The 17,859-nt window shown below is 41.9% G+C and overlaps 1 protein-coding gene across 1 annotated transcript in view; it reads left to right on the top strand.

Annotated features, from left to right (window-relative positions):
- The window catches only part of efna3a (ephrin-A3a), an 83,775-nt gene extending 67,055 nt beyond the window's left edge, over positions 1–16,720 (top strand). Inside the window, exons 3-6 of the mRNA XM_034705767.1 lie at positions 1,302–1,603; positions 1,824–1,889; positions 5,189–5,266; positions 14,287–16,720. Of these exons, the coding sequence (XP_034561658.1) occupies positions 1,302–1,603; positions 1,824–1,889; positions 5,189–5,266; positions 14,287–14,405 (565 nt within the window). The 3' untranslated portion in view covers positions 14,406–16,720. The remainder of the gene's footprint in view (positions 1–1,301; positions 1,604–1,823; positions 1,890–5,188; positions 5,267–14,286) is intronic.
- Positions 16,721–17,859: the final 1,139 nt, after the last annotated feature.

The following is a 17,859-nucleotide window of genomic DNA, read 5'->3' as shown; positions in this document are numbered from 1 at the left end:
AGTCTGAGCACAGCACTTTGCAGCATTTATCAAGTTACAGCAGCAAGGATAAACTTCCTTTAACAGGCAGAAACCTCAAGCAGAACCAGACTCATGTAAGACAGACATCTGCTGAGACTGTGTTGGGGTAGGAAAGAGGAATAGAGAGAGATGAAAGTGGTGAGACGGATAGTAGTAGTTGTAGCAGCTGGAGTCTAGAACGTCCACAGCAGCGGGCCGTCTACAGCAGCGATCCAGAGGAACTTACGAGACAAGGGAGCTCAGGGACTCCAGAAAGGTCTATGGTTAGGAACTTTTATGGGACAGGAAGACTAAAAGTAAGTGATAGGCAGAGAGAGAGGATCCCAGCGTGTCAGTTCCCCCGGCTGTGTAAGCCTAGAGCAGCTGGTCCAAACCTAATCCACTTTAATTACTGAAACCGCTGTCAGGGGGTAGGTGTCAGGTGATGAAGATAACTGCCTGACAACAAAACAGCCTACATTCTCCATGGAAACATTATTGATGAGTAAAATAACTATCAGAGTAAAGCCAGGTGGGATTTATTGTTACACATTTGCTGGATGAAATCAGCAAAGAGATAAGAGGTACTACTTTGGCCACAGGAGGGCGCCAAAGTTGTCTCAATCCCTAAGCCCCCATAGGAGCTTTAACGGCTTCCACATTTATTGTCTCATCAGATGTGATTTTTTGCTGCTTCTCTGTTTGTTGAATTTGTTATCATTAATAGGCAGAATATTTTTCAGAGGATATTTTTTTTTCTGGTTTTGTATGATATTTGTAATTGAAAATCATAAAATACCCCAAAAAAAGTAATTTACAAAGATTAATGGTTACAGAATTTGTTCATTTTCAGAAAGGTACTCATTAGTTCTGTTTCCAGATGTTACATTAGAGGATGCATGTCTCTACTCTTCATATTTCGTTCAATATAAATCCAAAGCCAGAAGATGATCAGCCTACTCTGATATATAGACTTGATACAGATGGGAAGATCTCTGTCCACAATACAAAAATCCATCTTCATCCTGCTCTGGAACACATTAATATGCAACATCCTGTTTGTTTGTTTGCCACATCGTCAAATGAAAGCTTCTGTTTTATTTCAGGCTATATGCGAAGCTTCTTGTCTGGAGGAAGTAATTTCTGATGTCTGGTTGTTTGGCAACCTCACGCTGAAAATGTCAAACTACTGCTTTTAACAGAGAAAGAAAACAATCTGTTCTGCAGCCTCACTAACATCCCTTTCTCTTTTCTTCTTTATTCTCTCTCCTCGTCTCTCTCTGTCTGTGTTTAAAATCCAGGTTGCGGAGGGAGGGCTTCACGGTGCAGGTCAGCGTCAACGACTACCTGGACATCTACTGCCCACACTACAACATCAGCCAGCGGGGAACACTAGAGCGCACCGTGGCAGAGCAGTACATCCTCTACATGGTCAGCTACCGTGGCTACCGCACCTGCGACCCTCAGCTGGGCTTCAAACGCTGGGAGTGCAATCGGCCCCACGCACCGCACGCTCCCATCAAGTTCTCTGAAAAGTTCCAGCGTTACAGCGCCTTCTCGCTGGGCTACGAGTTCAATGTGGGCCAGGAGTACTACTATATCTGTGAGTATGGCCAGTAAACAGCCCGAGGAAGCTTCACATCCAATATTTGAATATCTCCAAGGCTGCTGTCACCCACTCGTATTGACAGCGAGTGGGTGTTGCTAATAGATACTGGAAGTTCAGGCGAGGACAGGCGGTTGCTCACATTGCTGAGGGTGTTGTGGCCTGCAGAGGGCATAAGGTTGACATATTGTGTGTGTGTGTTTGCTCTCTGTTTCAGCCACGCCCACCCACCACCACGGCCACAGCTGCCTGAGACTGCGAGTCTACGTCTGCTGCTCCACCGGTGAGACCTGACGACTCTCTCCCACTCATCTTTATCTTTCTGTGTCACTTCATCTACACTTTCCTCCCCGCTCACATCCCTTTGTATCACCCAAACACACAAGTAAAGAGACAGAGAGACGCAGACAGAGAAGCAGAAACACTAAGATCTGACAGTCTCGTCTCAGAGAAGAGGCTTTTCTGCCAGCGTGCCGTCTTGGCGAGATTTTGATGATGGCGTCTTTTCCCTAGAAGCAGCTCCTTCATGTTATTCTCTGTCTCAGTGCTATTACAGTAATGTTCAATCTCTCTGTGTGAGTGACGTGCTCTTGTGAAGCTGTACAAAAAGATATGAGACAAGAAAAAACTGCAGGATCCAGCCCTCTCTCGCTCTCTCTGTCACTTTCTATCCCTTTCTCCCCCACTGTCTCTCTCTCTTCTTCTTCTCTCTCTCCCTGGCTCTCTTCTGATGCCTGCTGCTTCGTGTAGTGTGTGTGTGTTATTTTTACCCTGCTCTCTCCCCTGCAGGCCTTTGATCAGGCAGCCCAGTGCTGAAAGCCTCCCCCCTCTCTCTCTCTCCTCTAACCTTGTCAGCACTAATACATCCCACACTCAGGCCAGTGTCAGCCCCTGTGTACACATCACCTTAACACCCCCCCCACCCCGTCCCGGTGTCACGCCTAATCTATTGATGTGTCCACCATGCCAGCGTTTGCTCCCAGATGCAGGAGTTTGACCATGTGTGTGTTTGCGCACATGGTTGTATGTCAGCTATAAATCTTTTTAACCTGTATGTGCGAGTGTGTGTGTGTGTGTTTGAGAGTGTGTGGATGAATGGGCATGTGTGCATTGGTGCATTTCGTCCGTTTACAATCCTCAACCTTTACCCAGCAAGGTCATTTTAACAGCTTGCTATCAGAGAGCTGTTGACTCCCGCCGCCTCCGCACCGTTTTCATCTTCTCTGTGTGTGTCGCCCACCTTAGATTATAAGACCTGAAGAAAAGACAGAGATGTGAATATTCATGCAGAATGCTTTACGTCTGAAAATTGATTGCTCCTTGCTTTCCCTTTGCATCCTCACTACTGTACATCAGAATCACTAAATTACACAGACACATACTGAGTGGAAAAAAAAGCAGAACATGCAGACAAAAATGCACATCCACAAACCCACACGTCTCTCATTTGTTGGTAATTTAGCTCTGCAGGCTGGATGTAATTCTACGTCTAGACGAGGGGAAAATGAAAAACTGATTTCTGTCCACTGGTTCCAAATGTCTTTAATCACCAGAGGAACGTCTGAATCCTGAGTCCAGCATCTCCCATCCTTTCTATTTCTTTACATTATTCTCATATTGTGACCTACTGCAGATTTTATCGAAGTAACGAGTTACTGGAAGCTCAGGCTTGAACATATTTACAACAGAGAATGAAAACACATGAAAGAACGGAGAGGAGGTGAACAAACCAATTCAAGTAACTTGAATGATGCAGACATCACATTCAGCACAAAACACTATTTTTACTAAGTTTGTGCAGCATTTCAATGATTCCAGTTTATAGACAGCATAAAACCAGGAAGTAGTAATCGTATTTTCACCCTTGGTTTTATGAAGAGGCAATAGCTGAATCCCAATTCAAGGGCTGCATCCTTCGAAAAACCAATTGCGTCACAGCGGTGCGTTGAAGGCTGTACCATTTCAAGGGCTCCTTCAGAAGTGGCCGACAAATGTCTCCTACTTATCCCTATGTGCTGAGGATGAATCAGTTGCATTTGCTTGGCTCAACAAATCCTGTGATTCTTTGCATGCCAATTCAAACCAGAGAGCAGAATCTCAATCAGCAACATATTAAACTGATAGATGATGTTTGGTTTCAAGTCAATCAAGAGCTGTACTAACATTACAAAAGCAGAGGCTTTCAAACTCAAGTTATCTTTAGAATGATTGTAGTTAAGTTGCATGATGCTAACTTTGTTTGCTAGTTAGCCAGCTAGCTACCTTTTTCTAGGCGACAGGGGTGGCGCTATTTGACACTGGTGCAGCTGATGGAAGGGAAATCCACCGCAGACCAGACTGTCTCAGTTCAGCCTGAGCAGTCTGCGCAGACTAAAGAGGCTAGATCCTTTAGTGGGTGCAGCCTCTGAATTCAGACAGAGCCATTATGAAGCTAAAAAATGTCAGTCACCATATTTGAAATGCTAGCTCAGCCTAACCGTTGATCAGTCTACAAATGAGTAAAGAGAGGGAGTTAAGGCGGGTCTGTAGCCTCCTGGCTCTAACAGCTACAATGTGCCCACCTTTCATTCAGCGTAGCCAGGCCTCTGATTGTGCAAATGTATGCAGAATTTGTATTCCCTAATGCTAACACAAAAGGAAAGTTTGCCATACAGGTTAAAGCCGATATTTTAACAAGCTATTAACATGTTAATTTCTGCTGTGGGCATCGTAGCATAGGATCTAATGGAGCCTCTTTGGCTTTTGCACAAGTGGCAACGTCTGGTGATGAAAAATGAAGCCAATGTGGAAGTGTGAAAAAACTGCAGCATCTCTTGAGCATCCACTTGAGGATGGCTGCAAAAGCAAAGGTCCCTACGGGTCCCATGTTCAAAGGCTCATTTAAAGAGCAAACGATACATGTTTACAGACTGGCTCATTAAATGATTTTGGTCCAAAGTGCTGGTTTTATGATTTTACTCACACACTGTAAATGTTATATACACTCATACTGAAAATATTCCGATAAAGAGATTTGCATAGTAAGGGAAGGTGCTGAGTTGACTGACAGGTGAACATGATGTATCTTTTTTACCACTTGGCCGAAAGCCCGCCTCAACTACACCTCTGTTTTCAGGTTGAGCATTTCCAATATGGCGTCCGCTATTATTAGGCTTCAAAATGCCTCTTAAGAAACCAATGGGTAATGTCACTAAGACCAGTCCTTGTGTTATACAGTCAATTCTTTTGAAACCAGCCCCAAGTGGACACTCAAAGAACTGCAGTTTTTTGCACTTCAGCATTGGCTTCAATGTCGGGCGTTGCTGCTTGGTCCAGTTAGGATTTTCAATAAAATATAAAGACGGTAAAATTAAGTTAAAGTTTCAAAATTTGGGGGTATGTTTAGGGAATTTTTTCGGCCCATGTTTTGCAATATCTATAAACAATTTTGTGGTTGCTAAATTGCACATTTTACTCCCTCTCCTCTGTTTAATGGACTGTTATTTCTCCTTGTCTCTCCCTCTTTGTTCCTCTCCTCTGCTCTCTATGCCTCCCTCTCCTTTCCGCCCTTCTCTCTTTGTGTGTTTACGTGTTGTTTCTCAGTTTCCCAGGCAGATGATGACTCCAGTCAGACTCCTCCCGACTACACAGTCAGGCCAAACCTGAAAATACACAACATCGGTGAGTGACGCTGAGCTGCTGCTGACAGAGAACAGCAGCCAGTTGCCAGATGTTGGTCAATATTTGGCTGCCGCTGCAAAGCTTGATTTGTGTACCAATCTTTGTGGAATAGAACCGACCATTTGTTAGTTTTTCTTAAACTATGGTTAGCAAAAGGAAATCCCCGGGCTAAACCTGGTTGATGAGTAAAACCTTTATTTCCTGCTGCTCAGAATGTGCAATTTGGGGAAGACCATAAACAATACAACTCAATTCAAGAACAGTGACACACATTATATAGAGTATTTACACTTTTCAATGGATTGATGTTAATAAAATGAATACTCTTCACTCAACTATTATTCAGCTATGTAGGATAATTCCAGTGTCATTCAACATGTGTCTTATTTTGAAAGTTTTAACGGTCTTATCCATCAGTTATGATACATTTAGAAACACCAAAGTTATAAAAGCACACAGACAATATGCTGAAATGATATTGGCCCAGATACTGACCTCATTATGCAGTTCATTTGTCTGTGTCATTATGAAATTAAATGTTTCCTTAGTGACATTAATTCACTCATGACAGCTCTCTAACTCAGTCTTTGGAACTCAAGCAGCACCTGGCCTCGTGTTTCCCAGCAGGATTGTTATTTAGTGTTAAAATCTGGTGTTAAAGATGCAATTTATTGCCTTTTTTGTCCCCTAAGAAGTGAGCTGTGTCCTTTACACTTGTGCGACCAATCCACCAGAATAAAATGCAGAGAGGTGTTTCATTGTGTTGCATTATTTTACCCAGAAGATGGCACTCGAAGAAACAAGTGGTTGCCTCACTGCCCAAAGCATGCTTGAGACATAGTGAGGAAGACTAGGCCATCAATGCCACTTTTTAAAAGGGTTTTCTCCTTCATTAGTTCATAGTAAGAAGTAAAGTTCATAAAAGAAGTAAATGAGAGGAGATAGCAAGATTTTGTCTGCTGTTGTCTCAGCACATCGTTTGTGTTTTGCACTACGTCAACTCATGTCTCACTCAGCAGTAGATAGCAGCTTTTTCGCTCTTTATTAAGAACACATTATGTATTGATTGCCATCGAGACATAAAGATCATTTTAACCAGTATAACAAAAAGTGTATCTAAATCTGATTACCAACCCCAGCTTTAAGCTACACAAAAAAAGCTTGCCAGATGTCAAACAAGAAGGTAGTCTTTGGTCTATACTTAGTGTGAACAATTGGAAGATTGGTTTATAATTTTACAGTTTGTCTTAGTGTCTGTGTTGGCTCATAACACTCAGTTTTTAGGAGAATGAAGCAGTGACAAAATGTGTACCAAAATTTTGATCTTTTTGAAGCACTACATGCAATCTCTGCACATCAAAACTACATCAAAACGTATTACCCTTAAATGTGCCCCTGCTTTAAACACACACTGGCACTCAAACACGCACAAATGGGTGAAATCTTCCCTTTCACTCTGTGGAAAATTTCACAAGGTCAGCTGAGGTCTTGTAAGGAATGAAAGGTTCGTGTTTACCTAAGGAGAAAGCATGTCAGCGAGCGACTCAATTGTGCAGCTGAGTGCTTACATAAACCCTCTCTCTTTTTTTCTCTCCATCCTCATCTCAAACAAAAAGCCTCTTTCCGGGGAATCATTTAGCATGCTTGTGTGTCTGGGAGATGTGGGCAGTCTGTGACGAGGGGCTAAGAGAGTGTGACCTGCCCAAGATGGAAACTGAGACCAGAAGAGACAGAGCGAAGAGAGCTCTTCAGCCGTCAGCATCGAGTACCTTCAGAGAGATGGAGAGAGGAAGGCTGGAGAGAGAGAGAAAGTCAGAGAGATAAAGGCAGACAGGAGGCAGAGAAAGAGAGATGCAGCAGCAGAAAGAGGGACAGAGGGAGAGAGAGAGCAGGCAGAGAAAGAGATAAAACCAGAGTGGGGGCAGAAAAAGGGGGCAGAGGAAGAAAGGAAAGCTCAGTGGTGGGCGAATTGCTCAGCAGTAACTCCGGCTCAAGCTTACGTGCAATTTAATATAAAAAACACAAACTGGCAGGGAATCATAAAAAATCATAGCCTCAAGCGTTGTGATGCATTTTACTGAATACATTTGGAGCGATAACAAAATCAGGACACACAGATTTATGCACACAAACACACGCACACACTTTAAAACAAACCCATAGCCCTGATGGCACATCTGACCGCTGGACACCCACTCCCTGACTCACCCTGAGGACCAGACCGGCCCACAGACTGGCTCGGCATCAACAAATCTCTGCCTCTCGCTCCACATATGTTTGGACTTGCTGTCAACCTTGTTCCATTATTATTAGCTCTGCTCCTACGTCACATTTTCCTTATTTAACTCGGTGTCTTAAGGATAATTCTGGTCTGTTCCAACCTGCTGTTTCAACCATCTCTATGGGGAAAAGCAAGACTGTTTCCAACAAGGTAATTGCTGAAATACTGAGCCATGGTGACAGACAAGGCAAGAAACATGAGCAGTAAGATGTTTATTCAGGTTTTATTTTATGCAAATCCATAATTCAGCCACATTCCTTGCAAGGCAGAAAATAAGGCTTGTTCACAACCTGCCTCGTCATCTTGTGTGAGCGTGTCGCCCCATTAGGAAGTGTCTAACTCTCATTTATTACCTTGGTGAGTCCATTATGTAATATAAACAACAAGGACAAGACCCAGGCTGCAACCTGTGCTGTAGTTAAGACCATCTGAACCGAGACTGGGCCATTACCTATATCAAAGAGTACCACCAAGACAAACAAAGACTCATTGAGAAGCAAGATGAGACCAGATGCAAGTCTGCCTGACGCACTTACAGAAAAATGTAGAGCACAGAAACTAAAGGCAGTTCTTAAATTGATATAGAAAATCCAAATTCTCGTAAAGACACACAGAGAAGACTGATAAAGAATATTTATTCTAGAATTATAATGAAATCAATAAAACCCATCCTTCAGCACCTTCACTGGCTCCCCATACAGCACTGAATCCACTTCAAGATCCCTCAATAACCTAGCCCTCTCATACCTGACAGACCTCCTAAAACAGCACTCCCCAACTCATCCCCTGAGATCGCCAGATGCCAAACTCCTGTCCCCCATCACTAAGACCAAGCACTGCACCTTGGGGGAAAGAGCCTTTGCCATTGCTGCCCCGACTCTCTGGAACTCTCCCTCCAAACATCCGCAACTCTGACTCACTTTTACCTACCTCTTCAAAAAAGCCTACAACACAATAGCTCTACTTCCTCCCGACCTCTGATCTGTCCTTCTACATAATATACCTTTATCTGTTCTGTACATAATTAAAAGGGTATCTAGAAAAATGCTATAAAAGCCCTATTTTTTCTTATTATTATTTATTTGTTACCTGGCCTGAACTACTTGTTAAATATTTGCTTCGGATTGGTCAAAGATATATCAGATCAATCCACAGAAAGGAGCCCTACACTTTTATATAGTTTGATTTCACCTCTTCCTATTGACACTGTGATAAAAATGCTAGTTTCCAACTGCATTAGTCAACAGGGGGGACAATTTTGATATTGATCTCAATTTACTTAGTGAACGCAAAACTTTAGATTCAGCCATCAAAGCTGAGGGGTAATTATTTTAGCTGCAAAAATAATAACGACAACTTGTTTGTATCTTTAGTTTGTAGCCTCTGCTTCGCGTCACTGTCTCAACCTGTCAGGATTCTATTTCACATGACCACCTGTTCACTAACCCTCACATATTGCACCAAATCAAAAGTAATGGGATGGCACATTACATAAAGATGCAGTAGAAAGTACAAAAGTATTAAAGAAAGAGATGAAGAAAGAGAGGGATGGATGGATACATACAGAAACACAGGTGGTTAATCAGAGAAGAAGATGTACCAGACAAGAGTGGGCTATACAAAATGTGTGAAAGGATATGTGTACTACAGAAAAGAACTCATTGCAGAGAGGGATTTAAATGAAAAACAAAAATGTATATCAGAGAGAGCAATTTGTCGCCACATGGCTGTTCCCTTTAAGCTAACACTGCAATAACCACATCCTTCAATCTACTGTCTGTAAATTAAAATACAAACTGTAGCTTACTACTGAAAGCCATTAACTGTGACAGATTTGAAATTTGAGTTTGAATGGATTTGATGCAGAATGTTTTTGAGGCAATCACAGTAATGATGTTATCAGACAATGGATGGTTCCCTTTCAAAATAAAATGCCAGAGGCATCTTTGTTCAAGAGTGAAAGAAGACCGAGGAAAAATACTGCTGAGTCAAAGACAGAGACCTTAACGGAGTACAACACATGATTATGATAGACTGTAAATACCCTCTGAGTGTGCACTGACTTGATTTGCCCTTTTTTGAGGAAGGACTTTTTTACATTAAAACCCTTTGAAGCACACCTCTGCTCTGCTTGTAGCTGCTATCAACTTTAATATGCATTATGAATAGCAGAGATCCGTCATGGCAGAGGGTTTTATAGCAAATGGGTCTCTTGCCACAAACTTGCTTTAAGAATTCAGCATCAGTCTTGCTGCTTATTGCTTGAATTAATCATAACCGTATAGCTTCCTGCAGCAAAGCTTCTGTGCATTCTTCCATCTGTGACATACTTCCCCTCACTCCTTCTTCTTCTATTGAGCATCTGCAGCAGAAGTAGGGGGCTAAAGGCTGAGACATAAATAAGGTGTTGGACCAGAAAATACAATCATAAACACATCATTTTCGGAGGCAACGGTTGGCACTGGCAGCCTTGATTTAACAGGTCTGATTAGCATATTATGTGCAGATTATAATATATGTATATTAAATATGCTTGTGTTGCACCAATCAAACCAAACCCATTCATCCAGGATGTCTGTCTGTAGTCTCAGTGATGAGAAGAATAGTAAAAGCTATGGTTCAGAAAGGAGTGGGCCTACACTTGGGACTGATAACTGTTCTGTGTGTGACTTTAACACAGACATGTAGCTCGACTTTTAATAAGTGATGCACTGCTACATCAGTGTGGTCTGAAACCATGACTCAGAGATAGGAGACAGATTCAAAGTGCTTGACCTATGAAATATAGTGTTTATCTTTGTTTTTTAAAAAGGATCATTTTGATTGCTCACTTATTTTCAGTGATCCCAAGTTAATGTTAAGGCAATTACACTTTTAGGAGTTCCAGTTTCATTGCTTTCTTTGTTTCATACCAAGCATCAACCTCCGGTCTCAAACTATGAAGCCCATGCGGAAGTGTTATAAACTGCAGTTCATCGAGAATCCGCTTGAGGCTGGCTGCAAAAACACCAGAAACCACATACACACCAATTCAAAAAAGATGATCTTTGCAGCATTAATAATCATGTTTACAGGCTGCGTCAAAAAACGGCTTGGGTCTACGTTGCTAATTTCTCTATCGGCATACACTGAACGGGGGGTGATTTTTTTTCTAACGTGACAGTTCAGAAGATATTAAGATTACGAGTTTTTCGCCCAAATAAGGACATGACTGACTTGACTCCCGGACGGGAACACATAGCTGTTGGCTAGGAGGCTCAAACTCCACCTCTTTTCCAATATGGCTGCCGCCGTTGATTGGCTTCAAAACAGCTCTCAGGAACAGATGGGTGACGTCACAGATACTACGTCCTTTATTTATACAGTCTATGTTTCATACAGGTCCTGTTTGCATGATACTTTGTTACCAGGGACAGTAAGGCATGTCACGACATACCAACCTTTGCTGTTTTAATGATGTGTCTTTTAGCACTTTGAGATTTATTTACTTTTCAATACAATATTTTATTCTTCTTCTTTTTAATATTTATTATTATTATTATTATTATTATTATTATTATTATTATTATTATTATTATTATTATTATTATTATTATTATTATTATATATGGTTAGCAGGTGGTTAGGGGAAATAAGACCCAAACAGGGTGAGACAAAACCGTGACGCGAAGCAAAACAAAGAGGGCACGGTTCCATGTCAATAAATTCCTATCTGCCTGTTGCAGTCGATTTTACATTAAAATGTCCTTTTTTCAGCTCTCCTTCTTCTCTGAGCTCTGCGGTTGACACACCTTTACAAATAAATGAGGCAAATGTCACAACTTTTAACACTGCTGCTATCATCACCACCACTCATAATTCAAGTTTCTTTGTCGCAAACTGTGACTGGACAGGAACCAATATGTAAATATCCATGTTAAGTCTGCCAAATTAACATGCTAACTGAAACTATTGTTTTAGCCACATTGGTCTCCAATATGATGCTAACAGACACTAACAGTTTTACCTTACCTTACAAACTATGATGTCAAACAAGCAGAAGCAAAATGTGCCAGAACACTTTTCCACGGATTGATTTGACATGACGTGTGTCTAGTTTGCCTCTGGCGTTGCTCATGTTAGTGAAAGTTAATAACTGTTGTCAGGGGGTTTTGACCAATCAGAATCAAGCATCTTACAATGCCAGAAGATCAATAAGAAAGCTGGGGACTAATAGGAATTAAAGTGCATTAAAGCTGTATTAATCTCAGCCAGGCTTGTTGCACATTTTTTTTGCTGCTGCCCTTGTCATGGATGTAGCAAGACAGCTGTGGAAAAAGATGTCATCCTTATTGTTATTCTGTCTCTCGATATGTAAGCTCAGGATAAGCAGAATAAGGCATGGATGAGCATGACACCAGATCGTTCTAAATAGGCACACATACTAAGATTTGGGTTGTGATGCTGAGGTCTCAAACTGAGCTAGTAGCCCCCCTGTGCTAAGACCGACTCCTTACACTGGCTAGCTTCAAGCACACAAACACAAAAGTGCTTTTTAGCTGCTTGTCTCATTTTTCAGTTTTGGGACAGTCGTTGTCATTGTACTCTCTCCCTCTGTAATGAAGGTGATCAATGTTGGAGCATGCATTGGAATTAGGGTATTGATCTATATGCATTAATAGAACCAGTGTATGTTATTTGACTCCCCTCCACACTTTAACAACCCCCCCCTTTCCAGTGAGTTATACAGTTGTAACCATACATGATGGGTCCATCGCCTCGTGTTCTGTACGCATCACTGCGAGTCAGCCTTGGCTGCGGTGGACTCGGCTGGAGGATTTATCAGAGCAGACAACCTTTTCCCACTCATTGAGAGTCTAGAGCCAATGTTTCTTATCTCACTGTAAATGCCTTGGGGGGTATAATGCGGACAGGAGAGCTGCCCTGCATGCTCGTCTGTTGTTATACCCCATACAGACGAGACTGAACCAGATTGTGTGCTGGGAAATTGATTGCTGTATCCCACAATTGCGCTGTGATGTTAGGTGTCCTACTGTGGACCTTTGATAACTTGTTATGGCCCGAGGCGTCAGACGTCCCCCACATTTATCTTCCAAGGGCGGCCTCTCTAAATAGCAAGGGTTTTGAAGAGGTGCATATTGTGCAGCTTAGTGATTGTCAAAGCAGCTAGCACACACAAACAAGAGTGAGATCTCGTGAACTAAACCAGTCTACATGTGAAAATTCTACTGCTTGTTCTTTATTTTATAAAAGTAAGGTACAGCTCACTTCTTCTGCTCTCTGATTGTACTTTCTACATCTGGAAACTCTTGATAGACACTTTTAGAGAGACAAACCTGATGGTGAGAAGGCCCCGGCTACAACCGTAAGGTCCTATACCTGAGGCGACACTGTTTTATATTCACCCGTCTGCTTCTCCTGTCTGTTCTTCTGTTGGGGTTCATCTCAGTGCACACAGGTGTGAACGTTGGCGTCGTGTGTGCGTTGTGTCACAGACAGACGCTTGTTCCTAAAGAACAACTCTGACGTGGACAAGCATCAAACCACAACCAGGACAAACTAGAGTGGTCGGATGGTTCAGACAGCACAAACAAAATTCCAGACATTCATCAGATATCAGCTGTCATGTACTTGTTGTCTCCGAGTGTTATCATCTCATCACCTCCGTGTTTTTACTCGTAGCAGATTACTGCATGTTTTATATTCAGCCAACCCGAGACAAGGCTCTCACATGACAGTGAAACAGCATTTTGAAGACTGGAATGATGCATTTTTTTGTTGAAAGACAGTTTGATTGATGGAAGACGATATGTCAGGAGAACTTTTTTACACTTGCAGCATAACTAAGTAAAGTAATGGAAAAAAGCAAAGATTTCTGCAGTCTTTTGGTGCAGCTTTTCATCCGGATGCATCCCTTCTTTTATCCAAACAAGTAGCTATCTTCTTTTGGGTGTAATTTGGGGCTCTTAAACCTAAATAATTTCCTAATGATACAACATCACAGTGACCTCTGAAGGCTTCTTATCTGTCCTTCTTTTCAGCCGTATCTTTCTTTTATGTCTGATGCTGCAGCTCTTTGTTGCACTTAGGTAGATTACTTGATAGATGTAATAGGTTTTTCCAACATCTAAATGCAGCTAACCCAGGTTTTTCTCAAAGTAGTGTTGACTGTATAAGCAAGATTACTCTGTTGTTGTTCTTTTTTTTTGCCTTATTTTGGCACATAATAACCCTCTTGATTTAATAGGAAGCATTACGAGGAGACAGAGCATAATGACTCAGTGTAATCCACTTTTTACTGAGTATTACAAAATGTGTTCTCCCAGCTTTTTCTCTCTGTCCCCTCCAGCTAATGTTCTGTTGTGTCTAATCAATGGCGAGGCCATAGTAATTTGGTTTGATTGAAATCCCTCTAGGATAAAAACATCATTAGTGTGAAAAGAGGAGAGAACAGATCAGAAACAAAAGTGTTTTTAATTTTCCATCCCGTGGGGGGAACGGCCATATGTAGCCGTGCTGATGATAATTGGTGGTTTGTTGATAATTGCATCATGTCTCTTTCTCTGCATATGTTAAAGCACAATTTGCATGCATCACACATTACTTTTAGATAGATGAATTAATAATGTGGTAATGGTTCATTTCCTTCTGTCTGCCACACACGCTATCTCCGTCGCTCTTTCACACTCCTCTCTTTTTCTCACTTTCTCTTTCTCTCTGTCTGTGTCTTCCTCTCCAGATGAATTTAACCCTGAAGTTCCCAAACTGGAGAAAAGTGTCAGCGGCAGCAGCCCATCACGTGACCGCCTTCTTCTAACCGTGGGGATGCTGCTCGTGTCGGCCGTGCTTTTGTCCTAGCAAACTGTCTCTGGGAGTGACGCTTCATGCATAGCTGGACCGCCTTGTCCAAAGGGCTTTGTAATCCACCAAGTTGTTAAAGTGAAATTGGACGGAAACATAGACGAGGATTTAGCCGGGGTGAAGCAGAACCCAAATCCAGACAACACAGAAAAAAAACCATCCTTGAACTTCTAACTGGACTATTAAAAAGGAGAGGCCTTTTTGCTGTCATCTTCACACCAGTGTATTTTGACACTCCCATGTGTTGTTGGACCATAATCATGTGAGAACCACAGCATTTCAGGCAGAACCCCAACCCAGAATCGGACTTCTGTGCTGCTATCATGCCTGTGGACTTGTAATGAGTTGGATGTAGAGTACGCTTGTTCTTATTGTAGCATGGATATCAAAGCAACCGAGGAAAGATTAAGAGTTCTGGAAATATAAAGAAGGTAAAAACATGGACTTTACAGAGGATTTGAAGGCCTTGGACCACAGACAAAGTAAACACAGATGGATAAAACTTAACTTAGGTGTAGTAAAGAGGAAGGTAGAGCGTGGGACTGTACTGATCTTACCTGGAATATACAGGATATTTATGTAATCAGTCAGTTCTGAGAACTGCTGCTGTTTCCCCGGACATTGAGGAATGTTTTCACGCTGGTGTGAGTGAGCTTCTGGTAATAAGAGCCTGAGGTGTTTCTTAAGAAAGGGAGATACTTTTTTTTGAGGATATCCACGGGCCTTTTAAGAATCCATTTTCTCCAGACATCAAAAATACCCCTGGCTTTGTGATAGGTACGGCTGCAAAGCCTGCGTTTCTTAGAAGATAGCGAGTGCCCTCTTAGAACTAGTCCTTTGTCTGCATTTCCTGCCTTCACTCTTTAACAACCTGAAAAAAATACAGACCCCGGACTAGTAATTTGACGGCACTTAGACATGGTAGATGTGTGTTTTTTTGTTCCAATGCATTTACCTTCAGCACTTGGCGCAAGTTTCCGGGGATGTCAAACCTTTCTCCTTGCAGCAGTCATTCAGAACACCACTCATTTGCAATTTTTCAAAAAAAAAACTCTCACAGCAGCAAGTTCCCTTTTAATCCCAGACAACCCTGTCAAGTCCTTTTCCACTTCAGAGGTGCCCAGCCAATCAGCGCTGATGCCCATTACTGCAGTCACCATCACCATGGAAATGACCCCATACAGTCGCCAGAGTGCGGCAGGTGCCTGATGAGAACTTGTGCTTTGAGACTCGATGAAACGCTGCCGCCATTTTGTTACAAAAATGAAAGAAAAAAAAACACAACAAAGACAAAAAAAAAACAACACGTGTGAATGTGCAACTTAAGACAAGTTCACTTTTTTATATTGTTATAAAGGACAACGTAGGCTGGCATTAATCAAAATTACAATGTTGTGCTTTTTTAATTTATTTACTTTTCAAATGTATTTATTTTAACATTAAAATATATTATTTATCTACCTAATTTATTAGTGTGCATTTGTAGGCCTTTGCTCTATAAGCTATGTGCCAATTTTTTATTGTTTTTTTTAAAACAGTGGAATTTTTACTGCAGCGTTTTGCTTGTGTAGATAAATAGGTCGACGTGATTCAGCCTGACAATAAGAGGAGAGGGTTATAGGTTATGACTAATCAGTAGGGATGTACACTCAGTAACCCTACTCTCATGTAACAGATACTGCTAACAAGATTATGTTGCTGAGGAGCATGTCATAAACCAACTGTGATGCACAGACAGAGATGTGAAAAGGAAGGGCAGCATTCCTCCAGTGCTGCACTTGCAAAACAAAGGAGTGTGCATTGTAATGTACATTTATAATACATGCCGGTTATGGAATGTGTGTGCTTGTGCACAAATGGTATGAGTGTGAGGCTTTATCTGCCTGCTTTTTGCGTGTGTGTGAGTGAGTGTGTGTGTGAGTGTGTGTGTGTGTGTGTGTGTGTGTTTGTGTGTGTGTGTGTGTGTGGAAGCGTGCAAGAGGAAAAATAAAAACATGTGTGCACATTTGCGTGCGTATGTATGAAGAATGTGTTTGTCCGCGCTTTTTCAAGTATGTGGCATTTAGAAATTTCGTACCCGTTAAGGAGTCGTTTGTAGGATCTGAATATGCAAGTGTGTCGGAGAGAATGTGCTCTTCTGTAATGTTAGTTTACGTTACGGGGTTTTGGGACGTTGGGCGAAAAGCATTTACCGATGTTGAAGACAACCACAAGAGAAGTGTTTACCTTTGACGAGAATGATAAGAAAAAAACTGTAAATTGATCCAAGAATGATTAAAACAATGCCGATTAAAATCTTTTTTGCAAATTTACTTCTGTGCATTTGTTCATGAAGCCTTGTCTTTGCACAGAAAAAGTGCAGCCTCTGTATGCCCTTTTCTTCATCTGACTCCTTCACCTCTGCTCACCCTGCACTCACTCCTGTTTGTTTTCCTTGAGCACTACTTGAACAGCGCGCTCCCTCTTCCTCTCACACTCCACTTTTAGACGTGTTGGTTGTGAGCGGACATGTGCTCAGACAGCTCTCCTGCTGCCTGTACTCACGGTGTAAAACCCTTTCTCACATGGCCCATCCTTACAGCGCCTCGCTTCGATTTCACAAACACTTCTTCTGCCATAAAACATAATGACAGCGTGGGGGGAAAGTCACAGCTCCACATCTCCCACTCAATCCATCTCTTCTTTTAAAAGAGGAAAAACACCTGCAAGCCATTCATGTCTCCACAAATCTGTCTCTCACCATCACTCCATGTCTCTTTGCTTCTCCTTTGCCCCGTCAGACTGTTCTTAATCTTTGTGCATGGAACAGAGCGAAGCAGATGATGTGGCGGGGACTGAGATCTTGTGCACTGATGTCCATGTCAGAGGAGAGAGAGAGACTTTATCTTTGATTCATTGGATCTTTAATGAAAGAAAAACACTCACTCTCAGAAATGGGTCAGAAACTGTGCGAGTGTAAACAGAGCACTCATGCCAAGAACATTTCAAACTTGATTTAATAAGGTTTATTTGAATGACGATCTACTCGACAAAGTGTGAGTCACTCTCAAACGTTCACGTCTATTAATGTCTGTTTCACAGCTGTTTGATTGAGCAGCTCCTGAGTCGCTCTGACATTTCTGCATTCAGCTGACAGACTGATAATTGTTGAATATTACAGTAGGTCTTGGCTTACAGTCCTTTAGCTACTTATAGGTTTGGACTTGCACATTTCTGGTTTATAGAGTGTTGACATCGGGAAACAGGAGAAGGTTTTAGCGTCTGCTTCAGGGCCTGAGTTGACAACTTAAAACTGTCATTTCACAAGGGAATCGGCCTGCTCGGCTTCTGGCAGTGAGGCAGTCTCTGGTTATGTAAGATAATTAACAGTCACATTTACACCCCAAATTCATGTCGGGGAAAGCTTATGTTTTGCTTGCATCTAAATGAAACCTCTAATTGATCTGCTTAC

The sequence above is a fragment of the Notolabrus celidotus genome, chromosome 16 (assembly GCF_009762535.1).
Source record: "Notolabrus celidotus isolate fNotCel1 chromosome 16, fNotCel1.pri, whole genome shotgun sequence".
Lineage (NCBI taxonomy): Eukaryota > Metazoa > Chordata > Actinopteri > Labriformes > Labridae > Notolabrus > Notolabrus celidotus.
Note: the sequence above shows the minus strand (reverse complement) of the source record. Positions and strands in the feature narration are given on the sequence as shown.